This window comes from Toxotes jaculatrix, chromosome 19, assembly GCF_017976425.1.
Source record: "Toxotes jaculatrix isolate fToxJac2 chromosome 19, fToxJac2.pri, whole genome shotgun sequence".
NCBI lineage: Eukaryota > Metazoa > Chordata > Actinopteri > Toxotidae > Toxotes > Toxotes jaculatrix.
This window is the reverse complement of record NC_054412.1, coordinates 11630367-11649427: the sequence shown is the minus strand read 5'-3', so window position 1 is coordinate 11649427 and position 19061 is coordinate 11630367. Positions and strand designations below refer to the sequence as shown.

At 41.6% G+C, this 19061-nt stretch overlaps 1 protein-coding gene across 1 annotated transcript in view; it reads left to right on the top strand.

The window, feature by feature from the left end:
- The first annotated feature begins 202 nt into the window (after positions 1 to 202).
- Positions 203 to 19061, top strand: part of xkr6b (XK, Kell blood group complex subunit-related family, member 6b) — a 43907-nt gene continuing 25048 nt past the window's right edge. Inside the window, exon 1 of the mRNA XM_041064597.1 lies at positions 203 to 771. Coding sequence (XP_040920531.1) covers positions 203 to 771 — 569 coding nt within the window. The remainder of the gene's footprint in view (positions 772 to 19061) is intronic.

Here is a 19061-nt window from a genome sequence, read left to right as displayed (position 1 = left end):
GATCTGCAGTGGAGGGAAAGCGAGACAAGATGTGCCGCGTCCGTGGCGCCACTGGTGCGCTGTTTGGGGACAGAGTGAGCGAAGGCCACGCGCTGACACCCCGCTTTTAGATGGCTCCAACATTTGGGGTGCAAAACAGGTGTCAGGGAAGTGTCGTCACGAACCCCGGAAGCCGGAGGAGGTGGGAACATCAGAGGGAAAGATGGCAGCGAAATCCGATGGTCGCGGGGTCGTCACCGGTTTCGCCCAGCTGCACAACCTGGACGAGGTGGTGGGTACGGGAGAGGACGACACTCGGAACGGCAGCTCATTCCACATCTGCCACTGCTGCAACACCTCGTCGTGCTACTGGGGATGCCGGAGCGCCTGCCTGCATTACCTCCGGGGGATGGGGAAGGGGAAGGGGAGAGATGCGGCGCGGCCACCGCAGGAGGAGCGCCTCTGGCTGGACTGCCTGTGGATCATCCTGGCACTGCTGGTCTTCTTCTGGGACGTGGGGACCGATTTGTGGCTGGCCATCGACTATTATCACAAGCAGGACTTCCTGTGGTCAGGCCTGACCCTGTTCTTCGTGCTGGTGCCCTCGGTTCTGGTCCAGATCCTGAGCTTCAGGTGGTTTGTGCAGGATTACACTGGGGGCGGACTGGGCTCCGTGGAGGGGCTGAGTAGTCGTAGAGCTACAGCCTGTCTGCAAAGAGACAGGTGCTGCCGCCTCTCTGTCTGGGTCTGGCAGACCGTCATACACATCTTTCAGATGGGACAAGTGTGGAGGTAAGACAAACTTAAAGTTTAGCCTTTAAAAGAATCAAGTTAAACCCCCCAAAGCTCAGCGCTTCCAGCTCCTCTCACTCGATCCATTCACTCAGCCTTCTAACCTCTTCTTGCCTGTCACCTGGTATAACCCGTTGTTGTGTACATGACCGGGTTGAAAATCAGCACCGTGGCGATGCCATTACGCTCGCCTCACACTGTCCGCAAGGCTTTTTGGCATCACACATGCCCGTATTTGCATTGGCAGTTTATATTTTTAGTTAGATTTTAAGCGTGTCCACACCAAAGTGCCAGAGCTGCAAAGAAAATGCACCGCTGTGATTATTTCATCACAGTGCGCCACTGCGCTTATGTGGGGAGGGAAGAGGGCTATTTGTTCAAAGAGGGACAGGTAGCCTAGTAGCCGAAAGCTTGTGTGTGTGTGTGTGTGTGTGTGCGTGCGTGTGTGTGTGTGTGTGTCTCAGTGTGTGTCAGGCGCGCCGCTCACATCACAGTGCATCACAGTGCACACTGTCGCCTCGATTCACCCGCTCTCCCTCCCCGCATCAAATACTCCAACTCTGCAACTAGAGGCCAGACGAGCATCTGTTTTCACGGCTCACAAAACTACATCTTCCCCCCACAGACATGATGTCATCGATTCCTCTGCGACGCTCGATCATGTTTGGTCCCCAAATCCGCTTTTTGGCCATACAAATTGACGCGTCGCGTGGTGGGGATACTAAAGGTGCACGTCTCTGCGCGTAATCTGTGACATGTAGCGGCTACAGTAGTAGTAAAATGTGACACTGGTGCGCGCAGCTTATCTCCTCCATTTAGACGGTTCAGTCGGCGCTTCTGAGCAGCGAGTTGTTTTTGGTGCAGACAGACGCAGTGGCTGGCATTTAATGGAAAAAAAAAAGTAACGCATGACGGCTGCTCTGAGAGGACTGCCAGCGGCGGAAAAAATGTAAAGCAGCACACTGTGAGACTCAGTGGAAGGGGTCAAATAATGTCCTCCTGTCTTCCAGGTTTTCAGGCGACGTTTGTGGTGTTTTTGTGCACCGACCACTGACTGATTGTGTTATAGTATTTGTGTTTGACAGCTGCCTCTGCTCCTCATCATGCAAATGTGATTTTCTAAGTCATGACTGCGCTGTAGTCTAATACAGGAGAACATTTGTGCTACAGGCTAAATTACTCACATGCTGAGACTAAGAGTAAAATCTAAACTGAAACTCACTGACCTTTTTGAAAAAAAAAAAAAAAAAGAATGCCACAAGCTTTAAATGAGACACCTTGTCATCTAGATTCACCTCACAATTTAGTCTAAAAATAAGCCTCATTTCCTTTCAATGTGCTTGAAAAGAACATCTTCGCTCTTATGTTCAAGTTGCATTTCGTGCATGCATCCCCTGTTGAAATAGGTTTTTCCCAGGTTTTCACTTTGAGCCACACATGAAGGCTGCTATATTGATTGGCTGCAGTTGTATTGGCTCAAGTTTATTTACTCCAGTGTGGTTCAATTGATTATTGTGTTCATATCTGTAGTGGGAAGGAGACACGGAGAGTGCTGTGAAGTGGTGTCTAGTCAAAGTCACTGGTTGTGTTAGTGGTTATTGTGATTAATGCATATGTCTCTGAAGCAAACCTCTGAGGGAGAGCATCTCAAGATGCCTAACCTCATTTGCACGAGTGAAAGACAGCTTTCTGAGAGGACACTGGACAGGATATACATCAGTGCTGGGGGAAAAAAATTGGGAAATTTGAGTCACATGACATGTAACTGGTACGTTAGATGTCTGCTCATGTCTCACAGCAGCCTTGTGTGCATAATGTACTTCATGTCCACCACATTGTAAATGTTGTGTATTGATTCTACCACCTTGTGTACATTAAAGTTAATATAGACCTTTTTCACAGCAGACATTATCACTTGTCACAGCAGGAAAAGTATAGGAGTAAACAATAACATTAATCATGGTGTATTCCATTTAGGTGTGCAGTTTTCAGGGTCCTGGTATTTTGTGTGTGCTGGCTCACTGGCTTGGCGTACTGGGACACTTAAATGGAACTGAACCACCATTAATGTTTTTAGCCACAGCTGTGCTTTTCCTGCTTTTACACGTTAAAATGTCTACTGTAAAAAAGGCCTTTTGTATCTATGATTTGCCTTGGTTTACAAACTGGGGTAAACCCCATGATGCAGGAATAGTTCAACATGCTTATTAACCTTGTGGCCACAAGCGATCCTGTCCATTCTGTCCATTACAGACAGCAGCCGATTAGCTTAGCTTAGCACAAAGACTGGAATCTCTGTCCAAAGGTAACAAAATCCCCCTTGTAGCACCTCTAAAATTCATTGATTCACATTTTATATTTTTTGGTGGGGAGCAGTGACAACTGGAACCTCTGCTGGTTTCCTGGCAACTGTTCCCATAGCCCCCACCACAAAACCTCCTGTAAAACTCTGAACTGTTGTTCTTACACTTTTGGTGGGATGTGAGGTATAAATTAGTGAGCTTTAGAGGTGGATTTCCTTTGGACAGAGCCAGGCTATTCATTTCCCACTGTTTCCAGTCTATATGCTAAGCTAAGCTAACTGGCTGCAGGCTGTAGCCTTATACTTGACAAACAGCATATAAGCATATTTCCCAAAATGTCAAAATATTTCTTTAAAAAGTTATAATATGTGTTACAATGCTTATAGTTTATACTTTACAATATAATTATGCTGCCTTGAATATTGTATAAAGACATTATAAATATTTGTTTTCAGGACTGTGCTGCCATCGACATTCATGTCTGTGCTCAAATGTCAGGTGTGAGCATTTAAGGAGGTCATGACTTGCCCTCTGTGTTTTCAAAATATACTTTTATTTAATTTTAAGAAATAACAGCCTTTGGAGGAGTGTGTATTTAAGCAGGACTTTCCTTCTACCTACAGTGATTGTGCCTATTGTTTTAGGGACAATAGGTAGAACCACGTTACAATATGTGCACCCACGTTAGTTTTCACTGGCTTCAGATTTACTGGTATAGTAATAAAAAAAACTGACCTGAGATGAACCAAGCTAAATTTAAGTAAAAGTAGAAACTAGAGCACTGAAACTTGCTTGTAAGGAACTTAAGGAAACATCATGTGTTTGTTGTGTATGTTGTGACAGCACAAAGCCTGGGGGGTGAGGGATCATTGTCAGGCCACTGTCTCCCTTCGGACATGGTCCGCCTGGCTGCCGGTTTGGGGTTGAGGGTCAGAAGCTGTTGTTGTCAGCTTAGTGAGAGTTCACAACCTAAGACCCGCAGGGCTAAAACAATAGGTAGCATATGTTGTCATATTACAATGTATTATAAAGCGTGAATATATGTCAAACAGTGTATTAGGACTTTGCTCACTTGAGATTTTAATTCCACAACATGTGAACTTTTTGTATCATGTATTTTGGTATCTTATGGGGAATAAATTATCATTTTCCATGACTGGATTTCAAAGCAGCTATCATAGCCGTTCTTGGGCATTCTTAAAAGGATACCACAGTATCAGTTTGTGAAATGTTTTGCCTTCATTAATATGAGAAAATAAGTTGAAGTACTGACAGGAGTCAAAAACACTGCCTCATCATGTCTCATTACTCAGTTCTATTTTCAATCCTACATTCAATTAGCTGCGTTCCCCCTGTGCACCTGAGGACCGGGCTGATGACAGGATCGCCAAGCTTGTTTTGCAGTTATCTCCTTGTTAGTTGTTGACAGAACGGGGAGGATTCCTCTCCCATCTGTAATCCCACCATGTCACTGGCTCTCCACAGCTCTTTCATGTCCTTCCTCCCTGTGAATCACTGGCGCTGCCAACGGTGTCTCCTTAAGCTTTAGAGATTCCGCTCACATACGCTCAGGCGCGCAGTGGATCACACATACACGGAGGTCTCCTGGCGGTGCGATGGACAGCTTAATCAGTGTAAGCCCAAATTAGCGTCTGACTGAAAAAGAACTGCATCCATCTCCTCCCCCTGAGGAAATCCATGTAGAAAGTTTTAGAAGCTCTTTGTTGCTGGGAAATCCCAGCAGAATTGGATGCGGTATCCTCTTCTTTCCTTTTAATTTTTGATAGCTGAGTGAAAATATTATACAATAGGCAGTTTCCAGCTAGCTGCTCACAAACTGAGCAAAATTTCAGGACTTCGCTGCCCTTGTATTCGCTTATATTTCTCAGAATCTCAGAAAAAGGGAATTCTAAAGTGCTATGTGATGCATTTTCAAATCCATGTCGACTCAGTCGTTTAAACCCCATTGCCCTACTTCAGCCTGGATCTTTAGAACTATTTACTTATCTTTTGGGCAGCTATATAAAATTTAACAGTGGTGCATTTTAAACTTGGTAAGTAGCTAGCTGTCCACTGTTGAATGATGGGAATTATTTGTCCAGACAAAATGTGTGAGACATGACTATGGAGCTGTCCCTCCTGAAATCACTGCTCTGCTCTTGTCTTCTCTGTGGGAGCTGTCCAGTGCTGAAATTTTTATTTAAAGATAGATTTTAAAGCATTTTCTTGTTTGTTTTTTTTTTTTTTAATTCATGCAGCCTTGTACCAAATTAAACTCACCCAGTGTTATAAGGTGTGTAGCATCTAGAAGACGTGTGTCATGTTTTGATATTTCCTAAATGATATTAGGTTAGCACATTCAGACTCTTGCTGAGCGTAGTGAGTGAACAGAGTGGAACAGACTGTAGACTTGGATTATACCAAAGGCTCAGTTCTTGACAGTGTCTCACACAGCTGCAGTACACAGCTGCAGTAGACAATGCTGAAATGTTGGCCTTCTTAATTTGAGTTTGTATAATTTGAGCAATCATGTCAACCAAAATGAACAGAGTAGGACGTATTAGAGTTTCTGTTACATTCTGTCCATGAGAATCAGAGCGTGTGGGTTGTCGCACTGTTTGTTTGACAGTGTATAAAAACATGACATTTTCCATTTCAGTGCAAGAATGCGACAGAAATCAGCTAAATTTGAAATCCTCCAAATGTGTATGGGTCAAATGAGACCACAGTGAAAATATCTAATTTTCAAAAATGATTTAGTTCTTGTTACTGTATTACTGAAACTGGACATCCATCGTTGCTATCAAGGAATTCTCCAGTTGAGCAGGAGCCAGAGGAGAAGGATTCCCCCCTTGCAACTGTACAAAATGTTTTAACACCACAAATCTGATGCTTGGATTAGGCTTTAATCCAGAACAAGTGAAAGGCTCACCATTGAGTAAGACGAAGAAATTGCCTCATGGTTGACATCTGCCTCTGTTTCCTAGCCTGGTAAATATTAATACAGACTGGGAAGGAGTCGACAAAAGCCTCTCTTGGCTGGCTGGGCAGCTTGTAGTTGCCAAAAAAGGTTTGTACATGCAGCGAAGCGAGACATTGAGATGATACAATGCAACCAGCTGCCCTGTCAAGTAAAAAAAAAAGAAAAGGAAAAAACAGCCGAGAGGGTGAAAGAGGGAAAAGATGAAGGCTTGGATAAATTGGTGACAATCCATATAATTATGTATTGAGAGTTTAAAATGGCGAAAGATGGGAACATCTTGTTCCCTTCATAGTGGAGACACTGGAGTATTTTTGGAGTGAAGGAAACAAATGCTAGACGACTGGGTCTTACTTGGCAGCTTATTCAGTTTGCTGGCAGGATAAATAAGTCTGAGAATCTCCTTAAAAAATCCAATTGTCTTCCATTGTTGTAAAGGCATTTGAAAAGTGTCTTGATGTTGGCACACTTCATTTTGTGAGATAAGAAAAACATTAAGATACGTAAAAATACCAGTCGAACAAACACATTGTGTTCTACAAAGAAGAAAAGATGAAACAAACACACCGGCGCGGAAAACACTTATCTTTATTAAGGTACACATCTGTTGTGTGTTATTTACAGACAGCACATTAAACTTCCATTGCTGCTCTGGAACATATCAGTGTAACGCTACTCATTTTCTCATTAGCACTGATAACAGGGGACTAACCTTTAAAGCCAGCGCTCTGAGAAAACCCCCAATTATGTGACAGAGGAGCCTATCAGAATGCAAGAAAAGCCGGCTTTCTTGGGAACGTTTCGCAGCTGGGGGTAAAGAGACCGACAGCCAAAAATGACACAGAAATATGTGATTCAGTTATTCAAGTGGCAGAAGACGAAAGTGGAATCTGAAAAAAAAAAAAAAAGATTCAATTGGTGTTTTGGTTCAGCATCAGGATTTGAGTTCAAGCTGGGTTATTGAATTAGAGCATATTGCTGGAAAAATGTTTTATTCAGCCTGCGGTATTTGTTTAAATCAAAAATGTTTCAGCTCCTAATAAACCGACAGATGGCTGATTAAACTCTGTTATAAAAATAAACAAGTTTTGGCAGGATGTTCTTGGTGACCTCACCTGTGTACGTGAGTAAAACCCTAAATAAAGAAGAAGCTAATATGTTAGCTGATTGCATTCCCATTTCTAGAGGCGATAATACCCGCTGTTACTGCACAGAGCTCTTAAGTTCAGTGCAGGGTGAATGAATGGGGATAAAGAGCCTATGATGATGCTTGATTTAACCGCCTCAGGTCTGCCTCCTGAGCGAAACAGCATTTTGTAGTGGAAGCCTGAAGGCCCTGATGTTACATCCTTGCTGCCCCCTCAACACTGGTCTACAGATAGAGACAGTCTGGCACTCGTGAAGGAATATTAAGCACCCAGGCAGATGGGTTACCAGACAGAGATTTGTATGCAGATCACATATATATGTGTACGCACACATACACAAACAGCACCTCAGGGGAGTAGAGGCTGGCTCTTTTTTATATACCTCCTTATATGCAGTCTCACATCGCAGGCTCTTTCTCGCTTACGGACATACACATTGGCAGAATTACACATTTCCATGTCCTGTCTCTTTAGGCACTTAGATCGGAGAGAGGCGGCGCAGCCAATGGACAATTCCCTGGCTCTCTCCTCTTAAGAAAAGTCATCTTCTGCACGTCTCGCTCTCACTTAACAATGGGATCATTAAAGGATAAGTCTGGTGATATTCCATATTTTTCATAGTGAAAAAAAAAATCCCACCAAAAGAACAAAACCAACAATTAATTAATCCTACTATCATGTGTTATCTGCGTAGCCAAAGCCTGAGATAACTTATCCCTCTGTGCCATAGTGCTGCTGTGTTGTCCAGAAACTAGTAAAAACACATGAATGAGCCACACCAGTGCCCCGGGTGACACGTTCCTTCATTACAAAGAACATGGCCATTGTGGTTTTATTTTGAGTTGATCCCACAAACACCGTCCTGCCAGAAATATTCACAAGAGCACTAAATGTGGATTAATCCACAGCTGAAAGTATTTGCTCACATTTGAGTAGTATTTGATGTTTTTTTTTTTTTTTTTTTTAATGAATCTGTGTATTTGTGACCTATGTCAAGTGATTTTATTTCTCCAGTAGGAACCAGTGGTCTTGTGAGTGCACAGAAAAGACAGAAAAGTCAGAAAGTATCAAGAAGAAGAACTAAAAAAATGGGATTTAAAGACCACTTTAAATCCCATTTACTTGCCAGATTCAGAGTATTTTTTCAATTTGCTCCTGCGTATACTAACATGTTTACACTCTTCTTTTCTGCCTGCTACAGTTGTAGCTTGCATGCTTGTGGAACTTGGCTCATGATGATGTAGGATTTATTGACTTTGAAGTCTGTTGTTTGTTCAGTGTGGTGTGTGCCTAGTTCTGTTTGGCAATTATATTGGCTGCATCAGTTTAATTCTCAATCCTCTCTACAACTGTCTATTATTCCCATTCTCCTCTAAACAAAAATCTAAATCTGCCCTGTTTCCCCTTCTCCTTTGAGTTCTTTTTGAAGCCCTCACAACAAACACATTGTGCGTGTTGTGTGATGTATATTTTTCCACATTACTCTACTGCATATTCTACTCTGAGAAAATCATTACCTGGGCCCAGAGGACATCCAGCATTAGTTGAAATGCTCACACACAAAGGCTATTTTTCATCTGGAGTCCCCAGCCTAATAGTTACACTCCTAATATATATTTATGCCTCCCTTTCTCCTGAAATAGGTGAGGCCCACACTCCCAGATGTACTATTTGAGATCATCATGTGTTCTCCCCGTACACTCTCTCTATCCATTAGAGCTGCTCATAAGCTCAAGCCACCACATTACCATCTGTCCTCCCTACGAAGTTAACATATGTTTTTATTTTTATCCCTCCCTATCACTTACACCTATTAATGTTCTCAGGCTCCTCATAAGCCTTTTATCCCTCTCCATCCATCTCGGAAGCAGACACCACACTGTGTGCTCCTCTATCCTGTCTTATCCTCTCCTTATTTGCTAGAGGCTCTCTAGACTGTGTGCTCAAAAAGCTGTGTCCCTTACCACTAGTTAAAGTCATCATGGTAGCTCCCTCCCCGCCATCTTTCTCTTTATGTCTATGCCTCTCTCCCCGTGTTGCCTTCACATAAAGCTGCATTTGACCTCCATCTCTGTCAAGGAAACTGGAGCATCTGGCCTCCTTCCCCATTACAACTCAACACCTCCTCCTTCCCTGCCTCCCTTATCCTGCCATACCACCCATCTTTTACTCCCCACAGAGCCCATTTTCCAATCTCCCACATTACGCCGTCCCTTCTCTTCTTCACTTCTGCTCCCTTTTTTCTGACAAAACGTCTCATTTCTGCGGGAAACTGTTACACCCTGGTTCATGAGTCAACCTGTGGCTTAATGGCTCTCCTCGCACACACTACATGCCATTCCTTTGGATTTGCAGCTTTTCACAGGCACTTATTTATACTCCGTTCAAAAGACTGCACACAATAGAGTCAATCAATACAAAACACTGCAAAAAAAGGGAGAGGTTATAACCAACATTTGAAAGGCCTTTAAAGGTGCATTAAAATCAGACTTTTATATTACCACCAAATCAAATGACTCCTGTGTTATGAAAAGTTACTGGTGCTGCAAATCCCTCTGAGAATCAACAAATAACTATGCAGAGCTGTGCAGCTTCCAGTCACTTTTCAGCTCAGGTCAGAACAGTGTTGGTTCCCATACAACTGTGAAGCTGCACTCGACAAGTGACTGATGAAGTCACTGGACCCCCAAACCAAGGATGAAATTAGAGTGAATACTGAGGTTAGATACAGAGATAATAATGATATTTAGCTTCATTTGCATAGAGCTTTTATTAACAAAGTGTCCTTTTTTTAAAATACAGTGCTTTACAGGGACAAGCAAAACAAACAATAAAATCAAAGGCAAATGCAAATGAAAATGCACAAGATCATAAAAACAAACAATGAGAACTTCAAACACAAGAGGAGTAGGTAGAGCCAGACGAAGGACTCCACTTTCAGCAAGTGATGCTCTGTTTCTGTAGGCAAGTGTTTTCCTAAGAGGGTGTCCAGCCATGACAGTGTGTATCAAAGCTTCTTGCTGTGAGATTTTCTGAACTCTACTGGTCAAAAGCTGTTCAGGAGCTTTAAGGAAGGCAGGTAGAGTAGATAGGTGACTCTGAAGTTCGATAACACAGTGTAACATAATTGTAATCATATATAATGATACGTTCACACACATGCAAACTCTTCCCAGCTCTTTTTTGACGTTGTTTGTGTTTTATTCATATCTGGGTTGTGGCTTGGAAGCCGCAGCAGCACTGCTCAGAGAAGACCACCATTGTTTGAGTCTAATCATGGTCGACGCTCCAGGCATCAGTTTGATAAACAGACAATCTCTGCTTATAAATAATTGAACAGCTCCGTTAGATCTCTCGCTCTCACAGTGTCTCACTTCGCAGGGATTCATAGTCGTCTCCCCTCATTCTTATATTTGCATGGTGATACGCCGCTTAGTGAGCTGTTGCACTCACCAAGAATTGAGCCACAACATTAGAACCAGTTACCGGATTTTAATGTTGTGGCTGAACGGTGTATGAAAATACATCACGTGTTAAAGTCAAAAAAGAGCACACTCCATTCACAAAATCAGCGCCGTCGCTTTCTCGGCTCGCTAAGCAGGGTGTCACCATGCTAACATGAGACTGAGAAATGATGACAAAACTGTGCAAACACTGTGATAGTGAGAGCTACACTCAAATATACTTTTTCAGAAATCTGTTAACGTGCAAACACAAACACACACCAGGTTGTTACTGCTGACACATAAAATTACTGAGGGTAACAGATTTAGAAATCCCTTACAAAAGAGCCCCAGAACTTCTACCATAAGGAACAGTGTAAACAGATTACCAGACATGAACACACACCGGGAGCACTGTTAGTGAGAGCAATGTGTGTGGTATTTCTAATTGTAATGACCAGTTTTTGCTGTAGTATTATCATTATTATTAGTTAGATTGGAGAAGTATGAGTCAGTGGTATTGAATGGAATTAAGAGTTTCGCTTTCATGTGCTGACAGACATAGAGATGGATTTTCCATTTACATTTGGTGGCTTGCAGGTAACAGCATTTATGCAGTCAGCAGGTCAATCACTTGCTGTTCTTCTGAGTGTTTGAATGAAGCACGAAGGTGTTGCCCACAGCTGAACATTGAGCATTTGTTCCTTTAGATAAAATCACATGTGAATTTAAGGTATTCTGTCATGTAATATGAATAGATGTGTTTTGTGTGTAGAAATGTATTTACATGCAAAAAGAATAGTCACAGGAAATATACTAATGCAGAGTTACAGGAAGATTGATACCTTGAAATCCTTTTGGGCTTTCACATGTGATGTTTCCCTGTAAGAAAACTCTGATCTGGCCCACATAATGTTAGGGGCCTCTTCATATTTAGGACAGCCCACATTCAGGCCTCCTGCTCAGCAGTCCATCATTGTCCTTCCTGTGTCCTTCCTCTCTTTTTCATGATTGTGGGTAGGTGGTTTTTTCCTTTCTCCAGGTGACTGTGGCGAGCCAGGAGAGCTAAATTGGGTTCTTGAGTGGGACCTGAGACCATCACAGTAGAGAGGTCATCAGCTCAGGAGTCCAGCAGTGATCAGTTAGATGTCACACATCACCACCTCTTCAGGCCAGACAGGGATTGGGTCCACACCAAGTGTGCTTCAGATGTTGAAACTCAGACCTATTTCTTTTGTTTCCTGGTTATTTTTTCTTTCTTTTCTCTGATTCTAGTCCCTTCTTACGTCCCTCTCTCTGTATCTGTTTCTATTTGTATTTGCTCTTTCACTACCTTTTATTTCCCATCTCTCCTCCCTCATCGCCTCCATTTCTCTCTCTTATCTTTTGTTTTGTTTCAGCTGCATCCCCGCTCCCTGTCTGTTTGCCGTCAGAGTGTATTACATATTAACAGCAGCCTGTATGCTTCAGGCCCTGCAGGATATTAAAATACACTGTGGTCAGTATGTTTGTATGTTGAGGCAAAGCAACAGGAGCTCGCTGATGTCACTCTTCTGCCAGGATCCCTTATACACATACAGTAAATACACAAAAACAAAAACAGTGTCACTTATAACTTCAGCCACCTGCCTCTCGTTCACACTGGGTATGTAATGTATGTGTGCGACCATGTGAGTGTGTGTACAAGTGCATGTATAGGAGGTGTTAATGTTCTTTTGCCTTATGCTACGATGAGTGTCGAGAAGCACTTGACTCATCTCATATGGTACAGTGTAAAACAGCTGATGCGTTGCCGTGAAGTTCTGCAGAAAGACATGATTTAACATCGTTAATCACGTTATTACAGATTCAGACCCTCTTTAGCGGAAGCCATTTTGAAAAACAAAGTCTACAGCACTGTAAGTTACAATGTAAGTCATAAGGAGCTGTACAGGAAGAAAAGCACACGTTTTGGATTGTGTCTGCCTTCAAATAGTCACTATGATTGAAAACGACATACAGCAGTCTGTCGACAGCAGATATCAAAGTGACAAATTACTTGGCCAAAGGGCAGTGTGTGCAGAGAGAGCAGGAAAGGACCAAGAGGTGAGCCTTGTGGCACACCACATTTTAAAGGGGCTGATGACAAAACATGAGAAACGTATATGGAACAAGACATCTCTCATGTCACTGCATAGAAAAATAAAATTTATTAAAATTTTAAAGCACAAGAAAGTGCCATACATGTCATACATCCCATTTACTAGAATTCTCTCAATGATACAATATTATATATATATATATATATATACTTTCCATAGCAGCTATAGTTTGCAAGGCATATTTATATGAAGAGTGACCCATCAATTCTTCAATGGGTCCAAGATGTGGTTGAACATTGTTCCACTTTATTCTTCCTCTGCAGTGGTTTCGGGATGAAACAGAGTCAGTGAGATATTTTCAGGCACCGTGTCTGAGTGGATTAGTCCAGTATTCCTTTAAGGGACATAATAGTTTAAAAACTGCTACTGTGACTCCCTTGCTTCCATATGGATTACAGGTTTGGAGGAAACAACCAAAAGTACACCATAAATATTTCTGTCAGTGCTAGAGCTGTTGATGTTATTTACTTAACACATTCAAGTATTGTAAATTAAGTTAACTACACAAATGGAGCCAGTGGTTTGCATCTAATCTTTGTTTGAGTAAAGACTTTTTTTTTTCTGTAATATATTTATAGCAGCCTGTTTCTTACATTCTTCATACTTGGACAAGGACACAGAAACACAAACAGACACAAACTCACTTACATTCAGAGTCACTCAGCCTCTTTCTCTCACCCACACATGCACCATTCCTGATTAGACATATGGCTAATTTACACATTTTTAACCTCACGAATAGTGTCAGGCAAACACATTTCCTCTCACTTCTGGTCTTTTTATAGTTGCCATTCTCAACCTGAAAATTGACAGCAACCCTGCTTTCTGTGTGTATGCCTCCCCTCATATTTTGCAATAAATGGATTTATGCTCTGTGGAGTTTTATGTAGAACGCTACAAGATTAGCGGGATGTTTAATCATGGAGCCTTTTGAAATAAGCTTAACATTTATCCGAGTGCTAGGCAAAAAAAAAAAGAAAAAAAAACATGGCACGGGAATTCTTCTCGTCTGCACTGAGGAGAAAGGTCCTTGGGAAATCAAAATCATGCAGCACTGTCAAAAGTGTGAGTGTCTGTTTATTGATTTCTCTGGGACTTTTTGTGATATGTTTTCTGAGCAGGACTTTGAGGCTGTTCCCAAACCATTTATATCCAAGAGAGAGAGGTTGTCTTGTTTTTGTTTTTTGTTTTTTTTGGTCCTCTCTGGCATTTTTCCCTCACTGACACAAGAGATTCCAGACTCAGTCTTTGTCTTTTTTGGCATGGCCGAGTTCTCCTCTCTCTCACCTCCCCACTGGGCACAAATCTCTGCTCTTTGAAGACAAGTGAATGTAACAAAACATGGAGCAATATGCAGCACTGTCATGCACCACAGGCTGACAGCAGACAGCATAAAATCTGCACTGTGAACAGTTCGTGCTCATATGTGCAGTTGTAGTTGTAGGATCCAGAGTATTTTCGGCCCTGGTAGTGAGATGTTTAGTCAGTGTCTCACCACGCCTTCAGCCCAGAGACAGGTACAGGGAGGGTTAGTTGGGTGTCCCTCACTGCTGCTCTTTCTTGAACCTCTCTCCTCCCTTTGTCTGTGTAGGTGTTTAAGACAACCTTAAACCATTACAATCTACAGTACAACCACAACAGTCTAATATCTTGTGCTACTCTCCCCTCAGAGTACTGGGTTTTGCATGGGAACAGGGAAGAATCCTAGATGAGGCTTTTATTAGAGCGAGATGAATAAATTGGCCGAACCAACATAAAGCGAATATTAGCTTATTGCAGGTAAGTGATGTATTATTTATGTGACTGATTTATAGGTGAGTGCACAGGCTGGCATATATTATATGATATTATTTCTTTATGTCGTTAATCAAATATGTGACGATTTTCCTGAAACCACACCCCCCATAAAATTAACATGATTATATAGGGACAGTGCTGGGGCCGGAAGCCTAAATTTTAAAATATAAGTTGTTACAGTCATTGGTCATTATCTTTGTATTTCCACACTTTTCCAAAAAAAAAAAACTTTAACCGTTCATGCCTATTTCAAAGAAAGAGAAGTTTGAAGTAAGAGGCTTTATTTTAGGCAAAAATCTTGATATTAATTGTTAACCGTTATTATTTATTTATACCTTTATGAGTTATTCATGTAGCTTGTTCAACAAATCGTTAATTAGACTGAATAATCCTTCATATTAAACCAGAATGGCAACTTTTCAGTTCTGATTTGTGAAGCTTTTGTGTCCATAGAGAACACACCAGTTTTAGGCTATGCATTTTTTTTTCTTTTTGTATATTTGCAGTTGGACTTATTAAAGCACATATCAAATAAATGGTTGAATTTAACACCTCAAAGGAGCAGTTTGGGCAATTAGAAAGGCTCATTAACAAAGTCTACAACCATACTTTAAGTGAGTTCCATTTAAAATGTTTCACACAACTTGTGATTATATCATCATATTACATATTACAGTACATTTTATATCATTACATGACTACTAATGTTCCCCTGAATCATAATGAGTCTTTTGAGCTGGGATTTTTTTTTCCTTTCTGTTTTGCCCGTTATGGCTCTTGGCTCCACCACAGTTGCACATACCTGTTGTATTGCTAAACCAGTCCAAATGCTGTACAGTCATTTTTACACTTCAGCTGACTGTGTGTGTGTGTGTGTGTGTGTGCGTGTGTGTGTGTGTGTGTGTGTGTGTGTTTATGTGTGTGTGTGCGTGTTGCTTTATGTGTCTCTGCATTCCCTCCTGGATTTGGACTGTTGACGATGATTTGATGTGTCAGGTTTCATTTACACCTGTCTTTGCCAGAGACACTGTGAAATTAATTGAGCCAAAACATTAATTTGCTTAAGACTTCTCAGAATGTCCAATCAGTCATTAACATGCCCTACATCAAATCAAATCTTGTTTTTTTTTTTTTCTAAATCTGTGTGCAACAGAGAGGAAATAGCAGGGCAGAAAAAAAAAATATTTGTGTTGTGTGTCTGTAGAGAAAATTCTGAGATGGAGAGAGGACAAAGAGATCATAGGAAAATGCAGCAGAGGAAGTTGATTATGTGGTGGTGAAAATGCTCTTTCTGCTGCTTTTTGAGGGAGACTTTTCCAAATTCATTTGCTCCTTAGTGAGCATTATTAAATAGATCATCTGGTAATACAGTAATAATGCAATTAATTATTTGCTGCTGAACTCCGTGTACAGTTTTAATTAGCTCTTTGCACAGCATCTGCCCATCAGAATTACAACTAAAAATCTGACACCTCATTCTCCAAGTGTATTCTAAGATTATGTTGGTGGAGAGCATATCTGTAAATAAAGCTGTTGAGATAAAACTCCTGGATTTAGATGTTTGGGGCCAAAAAATGTTAATTTGGGATCAATTGTGACCTTACAAAACCATTGTTTGTATACTGAAATGTTGAAATTTCAGCTGACTTTCAATGACTTTCAGCGGAGTCTAAAAACTCAGTGAATGTTTTGCAGTTTTTCCATTTTCTAAAGTGATACATCTTCTGAGTCAGTTGTACTGAATCTTTAAAGGAGCAAAACTCAAGGCAAAAACTCAGGGGCAAACAAGGCTCAGAGGTAAGTCCAAGAAGGAACACAGGGATCAACACAGGAGACAAAACTAGGAGGTGAACACAAGCAGGATCCAAAGTGCACACAGGAGCTCAGAATTTAACAAGACCACACAGACAAGCACAGCAGGAACAAAACTTGAGAAGACAGCAGATTCAGACTTGACAACAGATGAACTGACAAAGAGGGAACAATGGAGCAATGAGGCTTATATACACAGAGGGTAACTGGCCACAGGTGTTTTACATTAGGGTGTGGCAGACAATCAACAAGACAGGAAACCAGAGAAATTGACACAAAATGTTTGAAATGTGAAAGGAATAGTTTTTAAAGTTTGACAGTGATGAGAGGACTGGCTTATTGTAAATGCCCCCAGTTAGCTCACTGAGTTAGGGAAAAAAAAAACTAAATAAAGAATGAGCAATGAAGATACTCTCCCTTATTTGAACTTTCATTAAGCTTAATTTCCACCAGTTCCCTTAAAATCTCCACAATGGAAGAAGTACAGGCTTTACATTGATACATTTACTGCGTTTAGCATAGTCAAATTAGTCATATTTAAAAGTTTTAAGTTTTAGAACGTCTTCTTACAACAGATTTTTTTAAGTTTCCATATTTCCATTTTTTTCTGTGGTTTGAAAGCTCAAATGTGGACGTGTGTATCGGGAACTGTTAATGAGGTAATGCCCTGCTGCAAACTGTGACCTAGATTTATGGAGGAGTCCAGCACTGACCAGTCAGACCAATGCTGCTGTACAGTGGCAGTGCTCTGCTTTCATGTGAAACACACTCAGCTCCAACCATGCGTGGAGAAATGAGGAGCCAAAAGCGCAGCATTCTCTCTACCTCTCTATCCCTCCCACTCTCTCTGTGCCTTATTTTTCATCAAAATATATTTCAATAAGAGGACTTACAGTTGGAGGTGCACAACAGTATTTACTGAGGTGAGCAACACATAAAGACTTTGATTCGATTCCATCGATGAGATGGCTGTATGACAACAGGAGATGGGATATGATCCCACAAAATCTGGTGGTGGTGGAGAAAAGCCTGCTACTGGTTGATGGAAACTCTCAGTTCAGTCTCGCTGTACATCCTGGAAGTTGGTGAGGAGGTGGGGGGTTGCTTAAAAAAATAGATCTGAAAGACTTCTTTCTTTTAATACTTAAAGAACTACATTCAGGGACCAATTATCATAAGGAATACGAGCACAAAGGTGGGTCATTATGGTCTAAATATAAGAATGTGAAGGATTTTGACACCATGGGAAAGTGAAAATGATGGAGAAGATTAGAGTGGAAAGTGGAAAGAAAGATCTTCATTAGTTTATCAAAAGCTATGAAGCAAATCCTGCACTTGAGCAGATTTCTGACTAAGCTTTAATATAGCTACAAAGGACAATGTAAAAATACAATATTCTAAGTAAGAATGTTTTCTTTTTTGTCATTTGAGTGAACAGACAATTCAGAAGGGACAATATCTCAATAAAGAATTTGACTGACAGGCGATTGATGAAGATAAAATCAAATGATACACGCGTCTAGGTGAATACGTACATATTGTTTGGCACTGTGATGTGACAGGGGCGTCCATGTGTACCTTGTTGTGTCCAGTGAGGTAGAAAACATTGTCTGCTCACAGCCATCCACCTGTCTGACCTGCTGACCGTGATGCTACAGTGTGCAGCCTTGTCACAGGATGACCTCGGTGACTCTCTGTAGTCTGAGCAGTCTGCCTCTGCACCCCACTCTGCTCCCGCTCACCCACCGACATAAGTTCTGTCTCACTGTGCTTGTGTGCCGTCCTTCTGTTTCCTCTCCGCTCTCCATCCTCACATTTTTACTGCTTTCTCTCTTCTAGGGCCACTATGTATTTGTTTCTTTTTTTTTTTTTTTTTACCACTTTCCCATCTTCTCTTTTCTCACATTTCTGCTCACTTCTCTCTCCCTCTGTCTCTCATTGCTCTGCTTCTTTTCCCAGACCTACCCCTGGTGGGCCTTGGTGGGCAGCAGGCGATGACAGTTGTATTAGCAGTCGATTGCGAGGTCACTTTCGCTCAGCCCCACTGAGACTCTACAGTACTGCCACAGAGCCACAGAAACAAAGAGGGAGGAAGACGAGGGGGTAGTAAATGGAAAATATTGAAAAACACAAAGAGAGAGGAGACAGGAATATGTGTGTGTGTGTGTGTGTGTGTGTGTGTGTGTGTGTGTGGAGAAAAAGGGTAAAGAAAAGAGTTGTAATGAAAGTTATGAGTGGAATAAAATCCGAAAATGAGGTGAATACATCATTTTCAAGTGCAGTGAATGTTTTATTTCCGGCTGTGAAAGAAAAAAAAAGAAAAAGAAAAAAAGAAAATCGAATCCTTTCCACATCGGCCTGGATGATTTTCATGACATGATCAGTGAACTCCACCTACATTTGTTTATGTTTATTTGCTGTAGCCCTTTCAGCTTGAATAAGGCAAGTGAGCGACTGAGTGCCGGAGCATGTGGGTGTAAAATCTAATGTAGAGAACCCCGCCATCGTTTGATTGACATTTAATTGCCATGGCAACGAGTGGGCTGAGAGTCACTGCTCCCCTGAGAGCTTTTAGTCGCCAGGTTGCAAGAAAGAAGGAGACTGAGGACTTTCTAACTGAGCCTCTCCAGTCGCTTTCCAAAGCTTTTTTTTCTAAGGCTGCACCA